General features: G+C 41.5%; 2 protein-coding genes across 3 annotated transcripts in view; one reads left to right on the top strand and one right to left on the bottom strand.

The window, feature by feature from the left end:
- The window catches only part of timeout (circadian regulator timeout), a 114,408-nt gene that overhangs the window by 75,337 nt on the left and 20,893 nt on the right, over nucleotides 1-18,178 (bottom strand). The window lies entirely within an intron of this gene.
- Nucleotides 3,842-8,995, top strand: LOC136784676 (insulin-like growth factor-binding protein complex acid labile subunit). The gene has a single exon (XM_066745524.1). The coding sequence runs from the start codon at nucleotides 4,060-4,062 to the stop codon at nucleotides 6,826-6,828; it is 2,769 nt and encodes a 922-aa protein (XP_066601621.1). The 5' UTR covers nucleotides 3,842-4,059; the 3' UTR covers nucleotides 6,829-8,995.

The following is an 18,178-nucleotide window of genomic DNA, read 5'->3' as shown; positions in this document are numbered from 1 at the left end:
CGGGAAAGGGACGAGGGGATCCGTGTGTGTCTCGATCAGTTTCCAGCCCAACCCTGCGCGCGATCTCTTCGCTACTCTCTTTTCTTCCTCTCTCCAGACTCTCTCGGCCCAGCAGCCTCATCGTGTCCTCTCTCTCTCTCTCTCTCTCTCTCTCTCTATACGCGCGGCTTTCTCTCGTGCAAGAAAAGACATTTGCTGCAGACCATTACCTTCGTTCCGAGTGCCATCGGCTATCACCAGCGCGTTAAAGCCGCTGCAATTACAAACTCTCCCTGTTCCATTCCCCTTACCTTCCCTTATTTCACTATCCCCATCCCTCTCCTCCTACTCCTCCCTATCTCTTTCTTATACTCGTGCACCCTCGACTCGCATTCTCCACGCTTCAAACTACAGTCCCACACCATAATTTTCTGTAACGCTTTATTACATTCTCTCGCTTCCATGGCTGTGCCCCTGTGTCCCTTACCCACCCTTACTCCCACTGCGTCCATCATATTTGTTTCTACCAATTCCTCTTCCTCTCAATTCACATATATCACTCGCTCTAGCTATTTCACGTCTCTCGTTCAAAATTTTAACCTTTTATCCAAGCCTAAGCTTTCCTCGCGCTCCATTCTTAATGCTAGCTTTCTCGCTTAAACTTCTCTATTCCGTAAATTAGCTCTGTATAAGCTCCGATTCTTTCGGTACTTCCGCTTCGGTACGCTGCCTCATGCTCTGTCAGCATTTACCCGGCCTCCCTCTCATTCTTCGTCCCATAGTTGAGCTTTACTCGCTCCACATCTTTATCTCCCACCTACTCCCCTAACATTCCCTCTCCCCTAGTCAGCCACCTCATTTTTCTCTTTCTCCTTTGGTGCAACCCCTCTCTGTGCGTCTTTTCAGCTCGCACTACGCATTTACATTTGCACACCTCTCGTAAAACTAACTTTGTAACCTTGGCACGGGCAGTATCCTGCAGGATTCTGTCCTCCATTTCGCTGAAATTACATGCCCTCCTGCACCACAGGCCCGAAAGATTTCCCTTATCAAGACGACTCTCTATCTCACTTTCCTTACCCCTCGCTTATTCAACCGTACCTTCTCCCCCTGCACCGAATTCATTCTCACCACCCTTTAACGAAACGACCAAATTCAAAACTCGTTATGTCAGAACTATTAATTTTATAACGTTCAATTTTCTCAGCAAAATACATGAACCGTGCATAAACGTATATATATATATATATATATATATATATATATATATATATATAATCCAAAGAGAGATTAAGTGGAAACTGTTTAAAGTTGTAAAATTCAAATTTAGAGCAAAATTATGTTATTCTATTATCAAATTTTCGTATATATCCTTTCGTTCGTATTAACGCAGCGAAGAAGCGCAAGTGATATTCATATTGAACAGCGCTTAACACTTTTATAACGTAAAGTTAAATCCACAAAATTCTCATCGCTTTCTCACCTCTGCGTAGAATAAAATTCAACCAATTGTAAAATGCATTTAACAATTGTCAGAGGAATCAAGTTAAATTGTTTGAAAATTATTGTATTATATATTTGCATTGAATTTGGAGAATACGAAGGTTAAAGTTCAGAGTGGTTAACGCGTTAGGGGTTCATCAGGCGGTATATATTATTTATAATTTATGTAGCATTGACGCGAGATTAGCCCATTCTTCGAACTTTGGAACTTTGTCTGAGTAGGTATCTTGTCGGCGAAGTCGCGTAGTAGCTATGCCGCCGACAGGAACCGCCGAGATCTCTCTTTAAGTCCTCTGGCTCAAGTGTTTAACCGGCGGTAACTTTGTCAGTGATCGTTTACCAGCTGGAACGGAATATCGGGTAACCCAAGTACGCCAAGATCACGTTCGATCGTTTCGCAAGTCCGGCAAGTACTGCCGTAATTCCAGGGGGATTTCAGACGCGGCCAACTAATTTATGGTCCTCGAAAGCGTTCTGGGTCCGAGAAGACTAATTGTACGTGTCTATTTCTGCTTTCCGCACAAATCCGATATTGGCTGCACCGAATACACTGCGGATCTGATGAATATTTTGTCAAGTCGACCATTAAAGCATCCTATTAAGCTTTGATCAATAGCTTTCTGTGAGTGCTCGGTAAAGGTAGCCGCAGCTCCTCGATGACTGATTAAACTTTCGATCATCGAGTCAGCTTTTAAGTAAAAACAGAGACACTGCAGATGGTCGATAAGAAGGAGGTTGTCGCTCACCGAGGATACACGCGCATTGCGCAAGTGAGTTTGTGCGAATCTTCTGCAGGGACCATCCACGTGTATGAAAAGACTGCCCTTGACGAATTAATGCTTTCGCAACAGCTGGAGCGAAATATCGAGCGATATGCTCGCTTCAAGATCACATTCGATCGTTTCCAAGTCTGGCTAGTAGTGTTGTAATTCTCTGGGGTTTAGACACGTTGAGAAACTAATTTATGGACCGGGAAAGCATTCCGGCTTTGCACAGGCTATCTGTCCTTTGAATGTCCAAATACTCCCTTGTTAGAAACGGTGAAACAGGAAAAGCAGAATTATTCTCTCGTCATTTATATGTTGTCGCTACAGTAAAACCGTATAAAATGAAATTCGTGCAAGGAACAGTTTGAAATTAGAGCAACCCTTTCCGCTAACAAACTCTAACAATATAAAATCCACATTAATTTTTATTGCATCCTATATGATCGTAAAACTTTTTTCACGCCGCACCACATTATGATTTACTAAAACAAAAGAAGGGGTGATTTAAGAGGTTTATTTAAAAGAGAGAAAATCAATCATTGTAGCGTTTGCAAATATGTGCGAAAACATATAGCTACTGCTATTCAGTGAAAATAAACTTTTAATACTTTTTGTTTAACAGCTTTTTACCCGCTAATGTTTTATTCTCTGACTTTAATTAATAAAAATAGGAAAAGTGACGTACTATCAAAGAACCATAGAAACTGATCGTTCAAAACTTTGTTTTGCGATTGCTGCTGCACTATAAACATACACAGACAAGGATATAAAAATACGTAAAGAATGAATAAAAAATTGACCAAAATTAATACGTCAAACCGTTCGCTGTCATCGTATATAAGGATTGAGCTAGCGCAACCATTTCCATTCGTGCTGCGTTTAATATAGAATCAAACTTGTGTAGAGGTATTCACCTGCGTGTGTAATGGCGTATAAGTGCAGCAGCAAAGTGAAACGAATCAATTGAAATTAATATTATAGATTTACAATGGAGTATACCAAAAGAGAAAGGAGTGGTTAAGAAGTGTGCGCTATACTGGTTCGCTAAGGTAAGTAGTATAGAAGTTAAGCAGGCAGGCAGGAGCAATGCCGGCCGGCCGGTCAGCGGCGGTAGCTTGTGAAATCGTAGATACAGCTACGCATGAAAAGGTTGCGAGAGGACGCAAGAGCGCGCGCGCGCACCCCCTTATCGAGTTCGAGAGCAAAAGCGACGGTGGTAGGAAGGTAGAATAGAGGGGAAGATGGTGGGAGGAGGGTGGTAGCGGGTAGTTGATGGTAGCGCGCAGTCGAGTTGGAGCCAAGGGTGAAAGAGAGGGATGGATCTGGTGGAGAAGAGACGAGGCATAGAGGGAGAGTATAAAGACGATAGAGAACAGGTGGAAAGGAGAAGGAATAGAGGGGAAAGTGTACGCGATAGAAAGGGCGAATCGAGGGTGGTAAAAAAGGAGGGATGCGTGTGCGAAGGGAAAGGGAAGGAGAAGGACGGGGAAGGGGTGGTAGTGGGAGGGAGGGAAGAGAGATGACGAGAGAAGAGAGAAACGGGTGCAGCTGCGAGTTGGGTGCCGCAGTATTTGTCAGTCCTTCGTATGGATATCACGTCCGTCGCGGCTGATAGTCCTCCATTCCTGACGTATATTTTTGGCGGCAGTTGCCCGTGATCATAGTTATTCGATCGAGTCGACGCTTGCGATCCTTTCGTAGATGAGTGCGACGACGGTGAGGTCGTCCGGATCGTCCCAGTGTTCCGATCGGACGTGTACCTTGACGAATTTGCGACTAATCGAAATGTGAAGACGACTCACGGGAAGCAATGTGGCTTCCAGTGATGCTGCTGGCCTTGATGGCGAGCAGTTCTGCGTGTCCAGATCTGTGCGAGTGTCGTCGGAAGAGTGGCCCGAGCGGTTCCCCTGTCTTCACGGATGTGGTGTGCAACGGACGTGCACCAGGACTCTCGGAATTGCCCGCAGAGACCAGGAGACTTTTCGTGAATGGTGCTGACGAGAGTCAAGTGGCCAGTCTTTTGAAGGAACTCGAAGTGTTGTCCAGGCTGGACGGATTCGACGAGAGCAGCAGCAATAGCAGCGCGGCCAATGGAACAACCAGAGGATTGCCATGCCTGGACGAGCTGGCTGTGACCAACTGCTCCCTGGCATCCTTGAACATTTCGTGGCTCGGGCTGGAACGTATGCGAGCGTTGAACCTCTCGTGCAATGACCTCGCCAGTTTGAGCGACGCGCAAGTTGACAGTATGATCAATCTCACCAGACTGATGAATCTCGACTTCTCTCAGAATTTATTGACAGACATCAGTGCCAATAGCTTCAGGACGCTTGCCGGATTGACGCGATTAACTTTGAAGAGGAATGCTATAGCGACGGTGCACGAGGATGCCTTCCACGGTTTGGATCAGTTGGAGAGTCTAGATCTGTCGGATAACCGTTTGTCCGATTTGCCTGATAGTGCCCTGACGTCGCTTTACTCTCTGCAAAAATTGGATCTCAGTGGGAATCAACTGCAAGTCCTGGGTGCCAGACTGTTCGAAAGCTTGGATAGATTGAGGGAGCTTGACGTTTCGCGAAATGGTCTGGCCAGAGCCGCCCCCGGAGCCCTTCAGCCCTTGCCGGGATTATCAGTGCTCAGATTGGCTGAAAATCCATTGAAAGAGAGAGATGTCTCGTTGCTGTTGGGAACGGGCAGGAAACTGGAGACGGTCGATGCTTCCCATACGGGATTGGCCAGAGTCCCTGCTGCCCTAACGCGTTCGGTCAGAACGTTGAGATTAGCCGGTAACAAGCTTACCATAATCAGAGGTGGCGATTTGGATAGCTATCCTTTGTTGCGTACCCTGGATATCTCGGACAATCTCTTAGTGGACGTCGAGGACGACGCATTGGGAAGGCTCGAAGTACTCGAAGAGCTCAACGTATCTGGAAATGCACTGGTCAACATACCCCGAAGCTTGCCCAATAGTTTGACGCACCTCGACCTTCGAAGGAATGCCATAACCGCGTTGAGGTTCAGCGATACCCAAGGATTGTACAATCTCAAATGCTTGATCCTGAACGACAATGACATCAGCGAGATCGAAGAGGGCTCGCTCGGTCAACTGCCCGTTTTAACCGAGTTGGATCTATCCGATAATCCCATCAAAGCATTAGCCGCTAATGCCCTAACTGGACCGAGCAATCTTGCCACACTTCGCATGTCCGGTCTAAGTTTGCTCCAATGGGAGAGGCAAATGCAGGGTGACATGACGTTCCCGTTACCAAGCCCCGAGAGGCTCGTTGTACTCGATGTTTCGCGCAGTCCAGTCCTGGTAGGACAATTCCTGGCCGACGACGCGACACTGTCAGCCTGCAAGAGCCTACGGGATCTCAATCTCGCTGGTAATAATCTAACCACCCTGAGATCCGATTTGACCTATAAGCTACCACAATTGCAACGTTTGGAATTGGCCGACAATGGCTGGAATTGCACGGAAGATCTTTATTGGCTCGGTGACTGGATCAGACATCACAAAAATGAATATCATCTGGCGCAATGCTCCCTCCCCCAGCAACTACTCGGCACGTTTCTCCACGACTTACCGGTACCACGTGATCCACTACCCGCTTACCCTCCCACAACAACGCTTGATGAGCCGTCTACGATGGAGCCAACAATTTATTCCAGCACATTCAATATTCCCGCTTCTTCCAGGATGGACAACATTAGTATGTCTAGCAGCGTTTCTTGGAATGAAAGCACGGAGTCAAGTGGCGATATCGAACACTCTGTCAGTGTCAGTACGAAAGGTAGCGAAGGCAATATTCGCGACGCTCGGACGGAAGCCATTTCGAGCAAATCGGCTTTTTCAACAGTCGCTACTACAGCCATGTATCCAATTTACGAAGCTCCGACGTCATTCAGGAATGCTACCAAGGAGCAGCAGCAGCAGCAGCAGCAGCAGCAGCAGGTAACGTTGCGCAAGTCAAAGAGCCCGAGGAACGAAGAAAAAATTGATATCGAGTCCCGTAAGACTGCGGAGGGATCAGCGGTTGATCGAAATTCTTCGAAATACGATGGTAGCACCGGCAGAGGAGGCACTGTCTCGTTGCCCATTATAGTGCGGGGGAGTTCAAATTTGCAAAGTTCTGATAGCCGCGTGGATGGTACAAGGCGGAAGCAGAAGAGCGAAAGACTGAATAAACTCGACGCATCGCGGAGTAAGATCGTTCCCTCAAAGTCGACGTCATCGAAAGTTGGGTTTGATCGCGAGCGGAAGAAAGGCCTGGGAAACTATTTGACGCAGCGGAACAATCTGACGAAGGAAAACTTGATCATGGAGGATAGCTCGAGCTCGAATACTATTGCCGAGGAATTCAGCGGTCGAGCCACGGACTCTGGTGCTCAGGTTTCGGAATCCCTTTCCGCGGGTACTCATCCGGGAATGTTAGTGTTGACCGGTGCAGCACTGGGCGCAGCCGCGGCACTGACGGTGGTTCTTTCGAGGCGGGCCACGATTCGCAGACGGGAGAGGTATCATCGCCACGAGAACATCGAAGTTCATACCCTGACCCCGGCCATGGAACTTTGGTGACCAGAATCGGACTATTGCACCCGGCTCTTCGATCAGCAAGATAACGGCGAGTCATCGAATGCCAACAGTTGCTGCCAGAGCACCGAGGATATCTCTGGCAGGCCTCCCTCGGCAAAGACACGTTTTATCGGTCGATGCTTCCGAGCCATTTGGAAATAATAGCAACAGCTGCCTGACGTTGGCCCATGTTGTGTGTGGATACAGCGCAGAAACCTCGCTTGACCCAAATTGAGTTAGCTCGAGTGTAGCATCTGCACCGACCTGTCATCGTACATTTGCCGAAACGGATGTATATAGTATGTGAATCGTGCGGACGGACAGACATCCTGTCATCTCGCGTTTTAACCTGGTCATACACTGGACAATGTTCAAACGATTATCGTGATGGCGCAACACACGCTATGACACACCAAAACGACAATGTTCTACCAAATGCTGTGGGCATCGAGGACTGCGGCAATTTAAGACGCGATACGTGCAATAATTCGACAAGGAGACGTTGACCATGCGTTGCTAGCTTCGCAGCACCGTTTCAATGCATCCGCCGTCCGAGGACAGATGTTTCCAAAAATTCATTCGTTTTGTAGCCATAGATGGGGAGAGTATTTGCTGGAACGTTGGATAATTACGAGCCTCGAGAGAGTTTGGCGAAATATCAATTCCGACGAGTACCACGCACAGATACATCCATCCATCCTATAGATTTCGCAATAACTGTTTACCAACTTCGATGTAAGAATCAAATGTCAAATTCTTGGCCAACCGACGAAAACTAAACTTGCTTTGCACTACGAAGTTTGCAATCATACCTTATCGCAACTTTTCATCGTTTTATACTCTTTCTTAATAATACATTGCTCGAAAAAGGAATGCAAAAAAATATAAATGACGCACGAACTTTATCCAGCTTCCGAAAGAATAACTTGGAATGGACCTATGCTGACAAGCTATAAACTCTGCCATGGCCAATTTACTCCAAGAGATAAATTTACAGAAATGGTTTTATACAAAACTCCCTTGTAAATTGTCCCTTGTAAAATGAGAGTCTTATTCGAACAGGGAAGAGAAATCGCGAGCTATAATAGTGCCAAAAATAATGAGAAATAGTATTTTTAAGGAAAATAATGAAATTGTGAAAGCTCTTCTCGCGCGCTATGTAAACAAAGGATGAACGTTGATGTATACTACTCGAACAAACGAAAAAATCATTTTCAAGTTTTGTGTTCTCTTCCTCCGAGCTTACTCATCGTGAAACACTGTCCCCTCACATCTTTTGCAGCCGCCATCAAGAGAAAGGTGCGTCATCGGGAAGATTGAAAATATTTTTTAATAGAGAGAGCATCAAGATTCGTTGTCAAACATCGTATTTATGCTTTTCAGCGCATTAGAGTGAGAAATTAGCCAGTGAGAGCGAAAAAAAAACGTAGAGAAAGTTTTCGGCACTAAATCTCTAAAGTTGGGACACGTTACGAGGCAGCTCATAGCTGGTTGAACTTTGTGAAACGTGCGGGGCGAGGAGGGGGAGGGGGTGAGATTGGGAGTCAGGGAGAAACAAGGGCAGAGCGTCCTTGTAACGAAGGGTGCATCGAAATTTTGTAGGTGGCAATAATAAGTACTGCTCGTTCAAATTCGGAGAGACAGTAGAAACAAAAGAATGACAATAATAATTATCGGATTACCGCAGGCTACGAGCCCGACGACTCACGGCATACCTGGAAAATCCTGCGACTAGAGAATGTTGACGGGAAAAGAAAGAAGGGTGTATAGAATGGAAGGAGAGTGAAACGGTGGAAGTAGTCGGAGGGGACAGGTAAAGCAGTGTAGGGATATAGACTGGATGGTAAAGCCGTGGAATTCATTGTGGCGTTAGGATCGTCCGTTCGAATGACAGAACGAGAATGACAGAAGCGAGAGCGAATGCCGACCGAGGAACTTTTATCGAGTATTGCGAGGAGAACTCTGGCTAGAAACCACTCTCGACGGTAGCTCCTGTGTACAGAAATCTTGCTTCCGAACTTAATTCTGGCAGTTTGGAATGCTTCCAAAACTCCTCAAGAAAATACAAAAATTACAGAGAAAAGATATTAAATAACGAAGAGGCTAGATATTATCTTTCTTAAAATAACCAGTGTCAAAGTACCATTATGATAATAAACCGATGTACAAAGATGCACGTTACTCGCTTTATTCTTCCACGATCACCCTCAATCTCTTTCCACCAAAAACACTTGCCTCTAACTCTTTATTGATAAATACATCTCTGTACCAACTAGGAAAATGTACACGTTGTTTCAATTATCATTATTATTCATGTCAGAATATTGAGTATTTTGCCTGACAGATTGAATAGTACGTTGCATCATCTTTTGTTGATCGAGACACAAATATAATGCACGCGGAAATATTGGATATCAGATAAGTGAATCATTACAAAAATCCTATTATTTAAGTCTTTGTTTGAAGTTCCTTTGAAATAATCCTTTACAAAGTGGAACTCATAAATTTAATTACTGGATAGCAGCTCTCAGTTCACCTCAGGCTATGGAACTGGCAAATTTAGTAACATCTTGCAGAAGTTCGTTACCCGTACCATCGTATACCAACCAGGTTTACCCAGACGCTCATGCTATTTTGCAATATTGATTTCATCGATGAAAAACAGAATTCAGTTTCAAACTAATCAGCATATAAACTGGTAATTCTGTATCATCACGAGATATAACGCCTCGTTCAAATGTTGCAAATTACGTAATACGAATCCTTAATTTATCAAATAGCTCCGTCGAAACGATTACGATTATTATCATTTCATACTTTTCTCAAAAAAACTTTATCCTTTGAAAGATGTAAAACTGAAATGTTACAAGAAATTAAAGCGTGTAAATAATATATCAAGATTCGAACTGAGGAAACGAGAAGGGGAATATTGCAGGAGAAATAGTGGAACATTCGTTATTGGTCATTTAAAGCCACCAATCTTACCAGCTGTTACAGGTTCTCCGACTTAGCAGTATTTTTATTTCCTTCGAGTTTTAACTAGTTAGACCAAGAAGATTTGATCATTACGCTTCGCAATCAAAGTTAGAGCCGTCATTTCAAGTAAAGCTATAATCCTCCAAAATGAAATAATTTACATTAGTTGAATAAGAAATGTCCTTTTCTACTACTAAATTGTATTAATGATTCTCCCTTTATTTAATTTCTTTCTTCCCGAGCAATTACAACCAAATCATAATTACAATTTCTGCTGCTCGAAATTACATTATTTATTTGATTGAAAAACAAGTTGAATAACGCAACAAAAAATCAATAGAATTATATTTTAATAGCAAAGTCTGTATATCGATATTTATTTAAAAATGCACCAATGTTCCACTTTTACTAACATAATTGAGTTTTAACAGATGCGAAACCAACGGTTTGCTAACTGCTTTTTGAAGCTAAATATATTCTTATTGATTCGTATTGACATTTTATCCATTGAGTATTATTTTTCATACGCAACACTATACTGCAATCGAATAAGAACTAATTTATTATATATAGATGATTTATAATTACTATCGATTTTCTTCATTTTTCTTTTAACACGAGGAAAACATACTACATAGGTATATTAAAGCTAAATAAATTCAGGAGTGAGAAGCAACATATAATGAATGTACGAGTACATCGCCGGAGGTGAAAATGAGAACAAGAAAAGTATCCTGTAGTAGCGAGCCATATATAAAATAGAGAATTATAACACTTCCTTTGTACTGCTTGAAAGTCCGTAGATGTCATGCATTTTCACCTAAAAATGTTATGATAAAATAGAGAATATGAGACTCCTCTTCCAGATATGCTTATAAATATAAACATAGAATACGCCAGTGTCAAATATATTAAATTGTTTTCTAAATAGAAGAATTACTCGATGAATAAATTTGGTAGAAAACATTTTTTTTTTTTCGTACGACCGCACAGTTGCAGTAAGGGAGTGTAAGTCAGACAAGGAAGTAAAGAAAAAAGGCACGAGGCAAGCGAGGAATCTTTGGACGCCTATGTAAGGAATTCGTGAAGCGAAGTATAACTGAAACTTTATACCACTTTTACTAGTTTTATGAACATGAAGCACTTTACGACGTGACTATTGCCCCTAAAAAATTCACATTGAAACATACAACCACTTAATGAAGGATACAATTAACATTTTTTTTTTGCTGACCGACTATATTAATTTTATTTACTCGTCGCGTTTCCCTCACATTCGCAGCTAATTATACAATTTACATAACTACTTTGTGGTATAATTTGCATGAATAAATATTTCCAAATTTATTGTTTAGTAAAAGGTTTATATTATCATTAGCAGTTACCAAATTTCATTTACGATGCAAAATTACGCGCACTGCTCGTAATAACATTTTCGTAAAAATATTTATTTGAGATCAATAAATGCAAATTCTTCTACAATGATTGAATTCAGTTATTTAAAAGCGCAAACTAATCAAAAAGTAAATTGCAATCGTAAATCAATTTTATAACTAGCTTCCGTATTTGTTTTATTTGCATATAAAACTATTTTTATGCGAAATAAAATCTGCTTTTGTTTTTCAAATAAGCTTGATATACGAACGAAGGTTTCTTCCGACAAGGACAAATTATTTTCGCCAATTCAGTTTCGAGCATACGATTAATTTAATTCTGCTTTAGCGGACGGAAAAATAATTGGCGACGTATTCTCGCTTAATAGATGATTCGAGATTGATTTCAATGTAGCTGACCCAAGCATCTCATTTCCCCTCGGAGATTGTAGCGCATACTTTTGCAGTAAGCTGAGTCTTTCTAACTGGCGGTTAATTGAAATTGATTGCTGAGAGAATCACGTGGCAATTTCAACTCACGCCTTCCGCCCTCGCTTGTACGGTCATGCTTCTCTTGCAGTTTCTCAGCCCTAAACCGTACAGGTATATATATATATATATATATATATATATATCTGCTTGCACCGATATTCATTGAATTGCCATACATTGGCGATTTCTCGCCACAAATATCGTCAATTTATTAAATGATAAAAGTTTTACTCTAAAAATTACATGCTTCGAATTAAAGAAAGGTTAGTTGAAAATGCACCTGCGGAAAAAACCTAGTATCGAAATCTTCCCGAAGAGTTAAGAAGCGGTGCGCTGATTGGTGAATCCTGTAATTGCGCAACACCCGATGCAATATGAAAATTGCAATACTAACTTTTACAGCAGTTAGTTTGATCGAGCACAGAGTTACTGTCACACCAAATTAGCCATCACGGTTTTAGCTGCTAAAAGATCCTGTTTAATTGCATTTACTGCAGATAGCCAAACCCATAGGCTGGCTATATTTGGACAATAAAAAGCTTGCAGTAATATTTGTTTGAGATTGAATTTTTGTCGTCGTTGTAAATTTTATCTCTATTTTTATCATACAGCAGTACCTTTGTTCGCTATTAACAGTAGCAATTTGCTAAAAATACGTACGAAAATCGATTTTTTTTCTCCTTCTCTGTCTCACTCTCTTGCTCGTATATTTCGGGATTACCAATCTCCGAGGCGGAAATCTCCGAGAATATTTACGACCCAAACTTCGATACATCAAGTGATAAAGCCAAACGAATCGATCTCTTATAATATCAAGTGATACCTCGTGGCGAAAATAAGGTTTTTTGAGGATCAATAATGAGTGGAGTGAACTCGATTCTAAAAAATATATCGTTGTTTGTTTTTCCAAAGCTCCTCCCGCAATTACGTATATGATATTAGTTAGTTCTTCCCTTGCAACAATAAATATAAAAATAAAGAATAAATAATAAAAAGAGAAAGGACAATTTTAAAGTCCTCGTCAATCGTTCATGATTAGTAAAAAGTGCCAATCTCTTAAATGTAGATATTCAAAATTCGCTGAATATTCTACCAAGAAAGAGCGAGAGAGAGAGAGAGAGAGAGAGTAATAGCACTATTATAGAACTTTGTAATAGGTGGCAAGGCACATTTTAATTACATAAAAATGCAATTTTGAGAAGACGGTTCGTACTGGCGAGGTCAGATAACGGTAATATATATGACCTCGAAAGTTTAAAAGACGATAACTGCAAAAAGTAGGACAAAAAAGCAATGCGAACATGTCGAGAGAAGCCCATCTCATTTTCCTGCACTATCTTATTGCTAGCCAATTACGAACAAGAGAGTCTTGCAATTATTGCCTTAATACTCAAATTGGAATGACTGTGCCTGTGTGTGAGCCAAGAGTATTCTGCCAATATAAGAACGGGGGATTACTTGAACGTCTTTTACTACTTCGATATTACCACATAACTGCAGCATGAGATTTTAGATTCGGGGAAAATCTCTCTTTCTTACTCGCTCGATATACCACAAAACGGAATTAGATGCAATTAAAGGAACATATAACAAATGCACGCACTTACTTGATACAACGATATTACGTAGCTGGATTTTGCATAAGACATGACTCTTCTCAGATTGCACGAGGAAATTAGTAGTTGTGCGAGACGATGAGTCCATCTCCAGCCCTCGGAGACTTTGAATTATCCTCCAACTTATTATTTGAATAACGAACAAATATTAATACACCTTATTATAGCTGTAGTAAAGAATTCATCCCTTGTTTGCTTTCGACTTTGAACCCCGTAACGAAGGGGAGCGAAAGTGAATGGGAAACGCATGGAGAGCCAACGAAATGCAAACGTAAGAAGCTTCATCTAATTAGTACGTAGACTAAGTGTACACACATCTGATACACTGCTGAAATATACAATAAGATTTTCAATATCCCTGCAATACGCATGTTTCAAAGTGCTAAATTTACTCGTACATTCGTCGATACAATATTACAACATTAAATGATAATAAACCCTTCGAAATTTACTTATTACGATAACTTAAACGTTTGCCATAATTTGAGACTGGAAATTCGCAAATAAATTAGATGTCAAAGGCTCGCATTTATCCCTAAAATCCAATTATCTTAATCGACCAATTCTCGATATCGCAAATACGACAAAAGATCTTTAATTCGTTTTACTAATACCACAGCGTTTAATTTTAAATGAGATACAAAGTAATAAACTGCATTCGCTCGAATAGACGATTAAGAAATAATACGAATAACTATGGTTAAATGTTTTGATGATAAATGCCATGTATATCTAGGTATATGTATAGCTACAAAGACCGAGGAGCGTTCGTCAAAAAACGGATAATTAATTTTTTTTAACAAAGCTAGCAGCGCGAGTTTAACGAAATAAAGCAATTTTATTATTTTACAAGCCGAGATGATTAATGTAATTCAGGTAGACAAGGATCGAGGCCGCGAAAAAATTGCTTAATTCGCGTATATAACGGTGGAAATCTGTTTCCGGCCGCGCACAGGCAAATCTCAAATCAAGTAAACCAAAAATCTGCCTCGCGTGGCTTTTATTTAAGCGACAAGGAGGAAGATGAGACTACAGGAAATGCCAGCAAATTGAAATCATGTCGTATTCTGCAAATAGCAACGGACGTTTTTCGCGGTCTCGAAGAATAGTGCATTTTATTCGACGGCTCTTCACCGGGATAACATACGCGCGTCATGAAATTTTACGACTTGCCGTGTACAGACGAGAGCGAATATCCGTCGCAATTGAGAAATACGAGATGGAATCTCTTCGGTGAAAATTTTCCACAACGCAAGGCTCGGATTTCTGCCGGAGACTTTGTAACTCCCTCACGTTTCTGTTTTAAGCCGTTTTCCTTTTGGCGGTCCACAGCTTTACGATTTTCGATCTCCGAGATGAAATTAACACCGGGTCCACCAGCCACTCGACGAATCGTACAAACGCGCTTCGCGCAAACTTTTCAGCCTTCGAAAAATTATCTTCCACATTGCTATGCGAGACTGCGATTAGTATTCCCGTCGAAAATTTCTCATCGCGACAGCTTCGTAGAGAGGAACATGTATTTAAGAGGAAGTAAATCTTTGGATGGGTCGAGTAGTTTTGTTCTTGGATAAAAGTATATGGTTGCTCGTCGCTGCTTTTGGCAACAAACTATTGGGAAAATAAAATCCTCCTACCAACGGCGACTTGCAGAAAGACCTTTTGTCGAGGCAGGATCGAGCTGTTTGCTGCAAACATCCATGAAAGGTAGCTAACGTCAAAGGTGAAACGGATAATTGGCTCCGACGGAAGCGGAGAATACACCAAATTAGGGGAGCAGCGTTACACGTAGACGATCCCAATAAACCATATCACAAACGAGGGGATACAAGACAAACGGGTTATGTGTCCTCCACACAGTTCTCTGTTAGAAATAAATTCTGAATTTTTATCAAAACCTAATCACCAGACTACTATAGCTCGGTATGGAAATTGAATACGAAATATCGCATAATAGGAGAAAATACGATACCGTTTCAATAGAGTATTCCATTAATTCTTTTTTTTTCCTTCTTTTTTTCCTTGACGTGTCTACAAATCTGTTATACAAGGCTCGCATTTAAACCAACGTTATTCAACTACCGCCTGTTGCTGCGAAAACTATATGGTCATTGTATATACCGTAATACACGTCTCACATTTTCTTATATTCCAATATATTAAAGTTAAATTATATATTAATAAGTCAATCTGTCCTTTAAACGAGCCACGATGACATTTATAGGATTAAAGTTAAGTCGGAATCATTCGTTTAGCCAGCAGAAATTGCCTGAATTTTATCAATACTGGATCAGCGCTACAGCTTAGGATTCAATTATGCCACCAATTAACTACTGCAGGTAGTTTGGGGAGAGAATGTTCTCCGAGAGGCGAAATACGCGCGGGGACAAGTATAAAATTATTATGCCCGAGATTTCTCGGTGGAGAAAAGACAACTGCTCTGCACTTTTATCCAGGAGGGGTTGCCTAACCAAATCTAGTCGAAACGAGTACGTTTCTCTGTGTACCCCGTCGACTTTCTACCATTCTTGACTTCTAAGAGCCTCTCTAAGTCGCTCGTTCAATCTCGGAACCCCGTCGCCAAATCACACCATCTTCTCTCGGAAACCGCAATAACATTTTTTGTAGCAGTCTCGCCTACCCCCTCTTTCTTTTAATTTACATACAATTTTGTCGTAAGTACATTTGGTCTTTGAAGAACTTTGCTTATCCACGGGTCGCCAACAGCCATCGCGATGGAAAGCGAATGCTTTAGGGTCGCCACCTTCAACTTTCCCTTTATCTTGATCCTTCATTAGGACCTACAAAGCTCAAAAAGCAAGATCTAACAAACTTTGAAGTTGAAGGGAAAATGTAAGCGCGGATAAAACACTTGAAGTAATTTCGCGCGATAATTACCATTTTAATGCGTATCAAATAAAAAAAAGACTTGGTTTTGAAAGTGAGATTCACTTGCCGCTTGGATTTCAGATTTCGCGTTGCTTGGTCTTGGAGAAAAAAAAAGAAAGAGGGAAAAAAAAGAGTAGAAAGTGAGCATAATTTACAAGATTTGACCGTCATCGTTGGAAGCTTATGGATATAGACGCAGAAAGTAGAGGTCTTCTTATTGACGGGTCTTTATTGATTTTCCGTCAACTCGGACAAATCATGGCTCAGCAATGTAACGACAAGTCTAGTCTCTCCCTTGCGACTTTTACCGACCATCTTTTTTACGAAGCAAAGGTTGGCTCTCTTGTAGTGGCCAACCTCATCGACTATCTGCGAATATATAGGAAATGCTTCATCTTCCAAAATCTACCTTAATAAATCACTTTTTCCTCAATTTTTCTCCGCTTGTTCAACAAAAAGTGGCCGTGGTTTAAGCCTGCGAAAATAAAGCGGGCCGAACAAGAAGAAGAAGAAGAAGAAGAAGGATGAAAGTGAAAATGTATGATAAGAGGGAGAAAGAGAGAGAGAGAGAGAGAGCCACCTACCGAACATTTCTTTCTTTATGGGCAACTCCGTGTGCTTTTAGGAAATTTATTCGGCGTATAGTAAAACCAACCCTACAGCTTGCGAGTGTTATGGCGAGTGTCCAAGTTCGGGAGACCGTTGGTCGATCTATAAATTAACATCGAATGCTGTTTGCTCGCGATAGCCAGTGTGCAGCTGTAAAAGATTTACGATTTATAAATATTGATGATCGAATATTAATCCAGCGAAACAGTCGAAGCAAAGAGCATGCCGGTCCAACTAAAATCGTTCGTTAATTCGGGCAAGATTTTCTCATTAGTCAAAGCGGCGATAAAGGAAAGCAGAAGCTCCGGGTGATAAAAAATTTTATGGTCGAGTAAGATTTGCGTAGAAGGCCATTAGCGTGAAAATGTCGTTTCGCGTGATGCTGCTGCTGAATCTAGCCCATCCCTGCAACGAAACCTACATTATCTCTCAGTGCTGTAATTTCGTTTCAATATAGATCATCGAGAGCCCCCTGCATGCATATATACGACGATATGCCCACCTACCTTCCTACTTTTTTTGCCCTTATTAGGAATAGTGGATCATGATAAAAGGCAACGGGCTATTTCCCTCTGAGCTAGCGCACCGAAGCTTCGTCCGGCTTATACTATACGCATGCACTATATATATATATACTTGCAGCCTACCTCTCTCGCGCCAGCCACCCCCAACCTCTCCAGCTATTCCTTTTCGCGCTCCATGCGAAAGCCTGCGCGCTGGACTGATACACACAAATTTATTTCTCCTCGTTTTGCGCCAACTTAATTGTAGTCGTTGAGAAGTCATTAAAACTAGCTTGTCACTTGCAAGCCTTTGAAGCTGTCGACTCAAGCGGATGCAAGGTAGCTTATGCACATATTATATTTTCCGCCCAAAATATTTCTGAATAACGCATCGCGTCACCTCTACCCCTGAGCTACGCTATACACACCTATATATATATATATATATATATACTACCTCTCCAAATGATTTACCTTAATAAACCGTAAAAGGTAGCGCTATTCTTAAATGCAACTGCTCAAAATTGTGCAACCGTGATTTCCATACAAAAGACTTTTTCTCACCGCTCTGCTGTTCTCCACAACGAAACTTCCCTTTTCCTTACTCCTGGCTGTATTGAATAAAAAAGTTACGTGGCAAAGAAAGCAAACTTTGCACATTTTTAGTTGCACTATACCACCGAGAATAAGATTAATTCTTTCTTCTGGTTTCTTTCTTTCTTTTCATAACTGTCGTATATATGGTATTTGTGTATATATATATATATATAACACGCACATTTCGATATTCTGTATGTGCGCTTAAAGCTCCGGAAGGCGTTCGGATAACGCGGTTTTCTATTTTTCTTCCTCCTCGTTCTTTTGCAGGAGACTTCATAGGACAGTAAAAGGACAA

This window comes from Prorops nasuta, unplaced genomic scaffold, assembly GCF_024137725.1.
Source record: "Prorops nasuta isolate Cenicafe-Biocafe unplaced genomic scaffold, Cenicafe_Pnas_1.2 PNAS00063, whole genome shotgun sequence".
NCBI lineage: Eukaryota > Metazoa > Arthropoda > Insecta > Hymenoptera > Bethylidae > Prorops > Prorops nasuta.
Note: the sequence above shows the minus strand (reverse complement) of the source record. Positions and strands in the feature narration are given on the sequence as shown.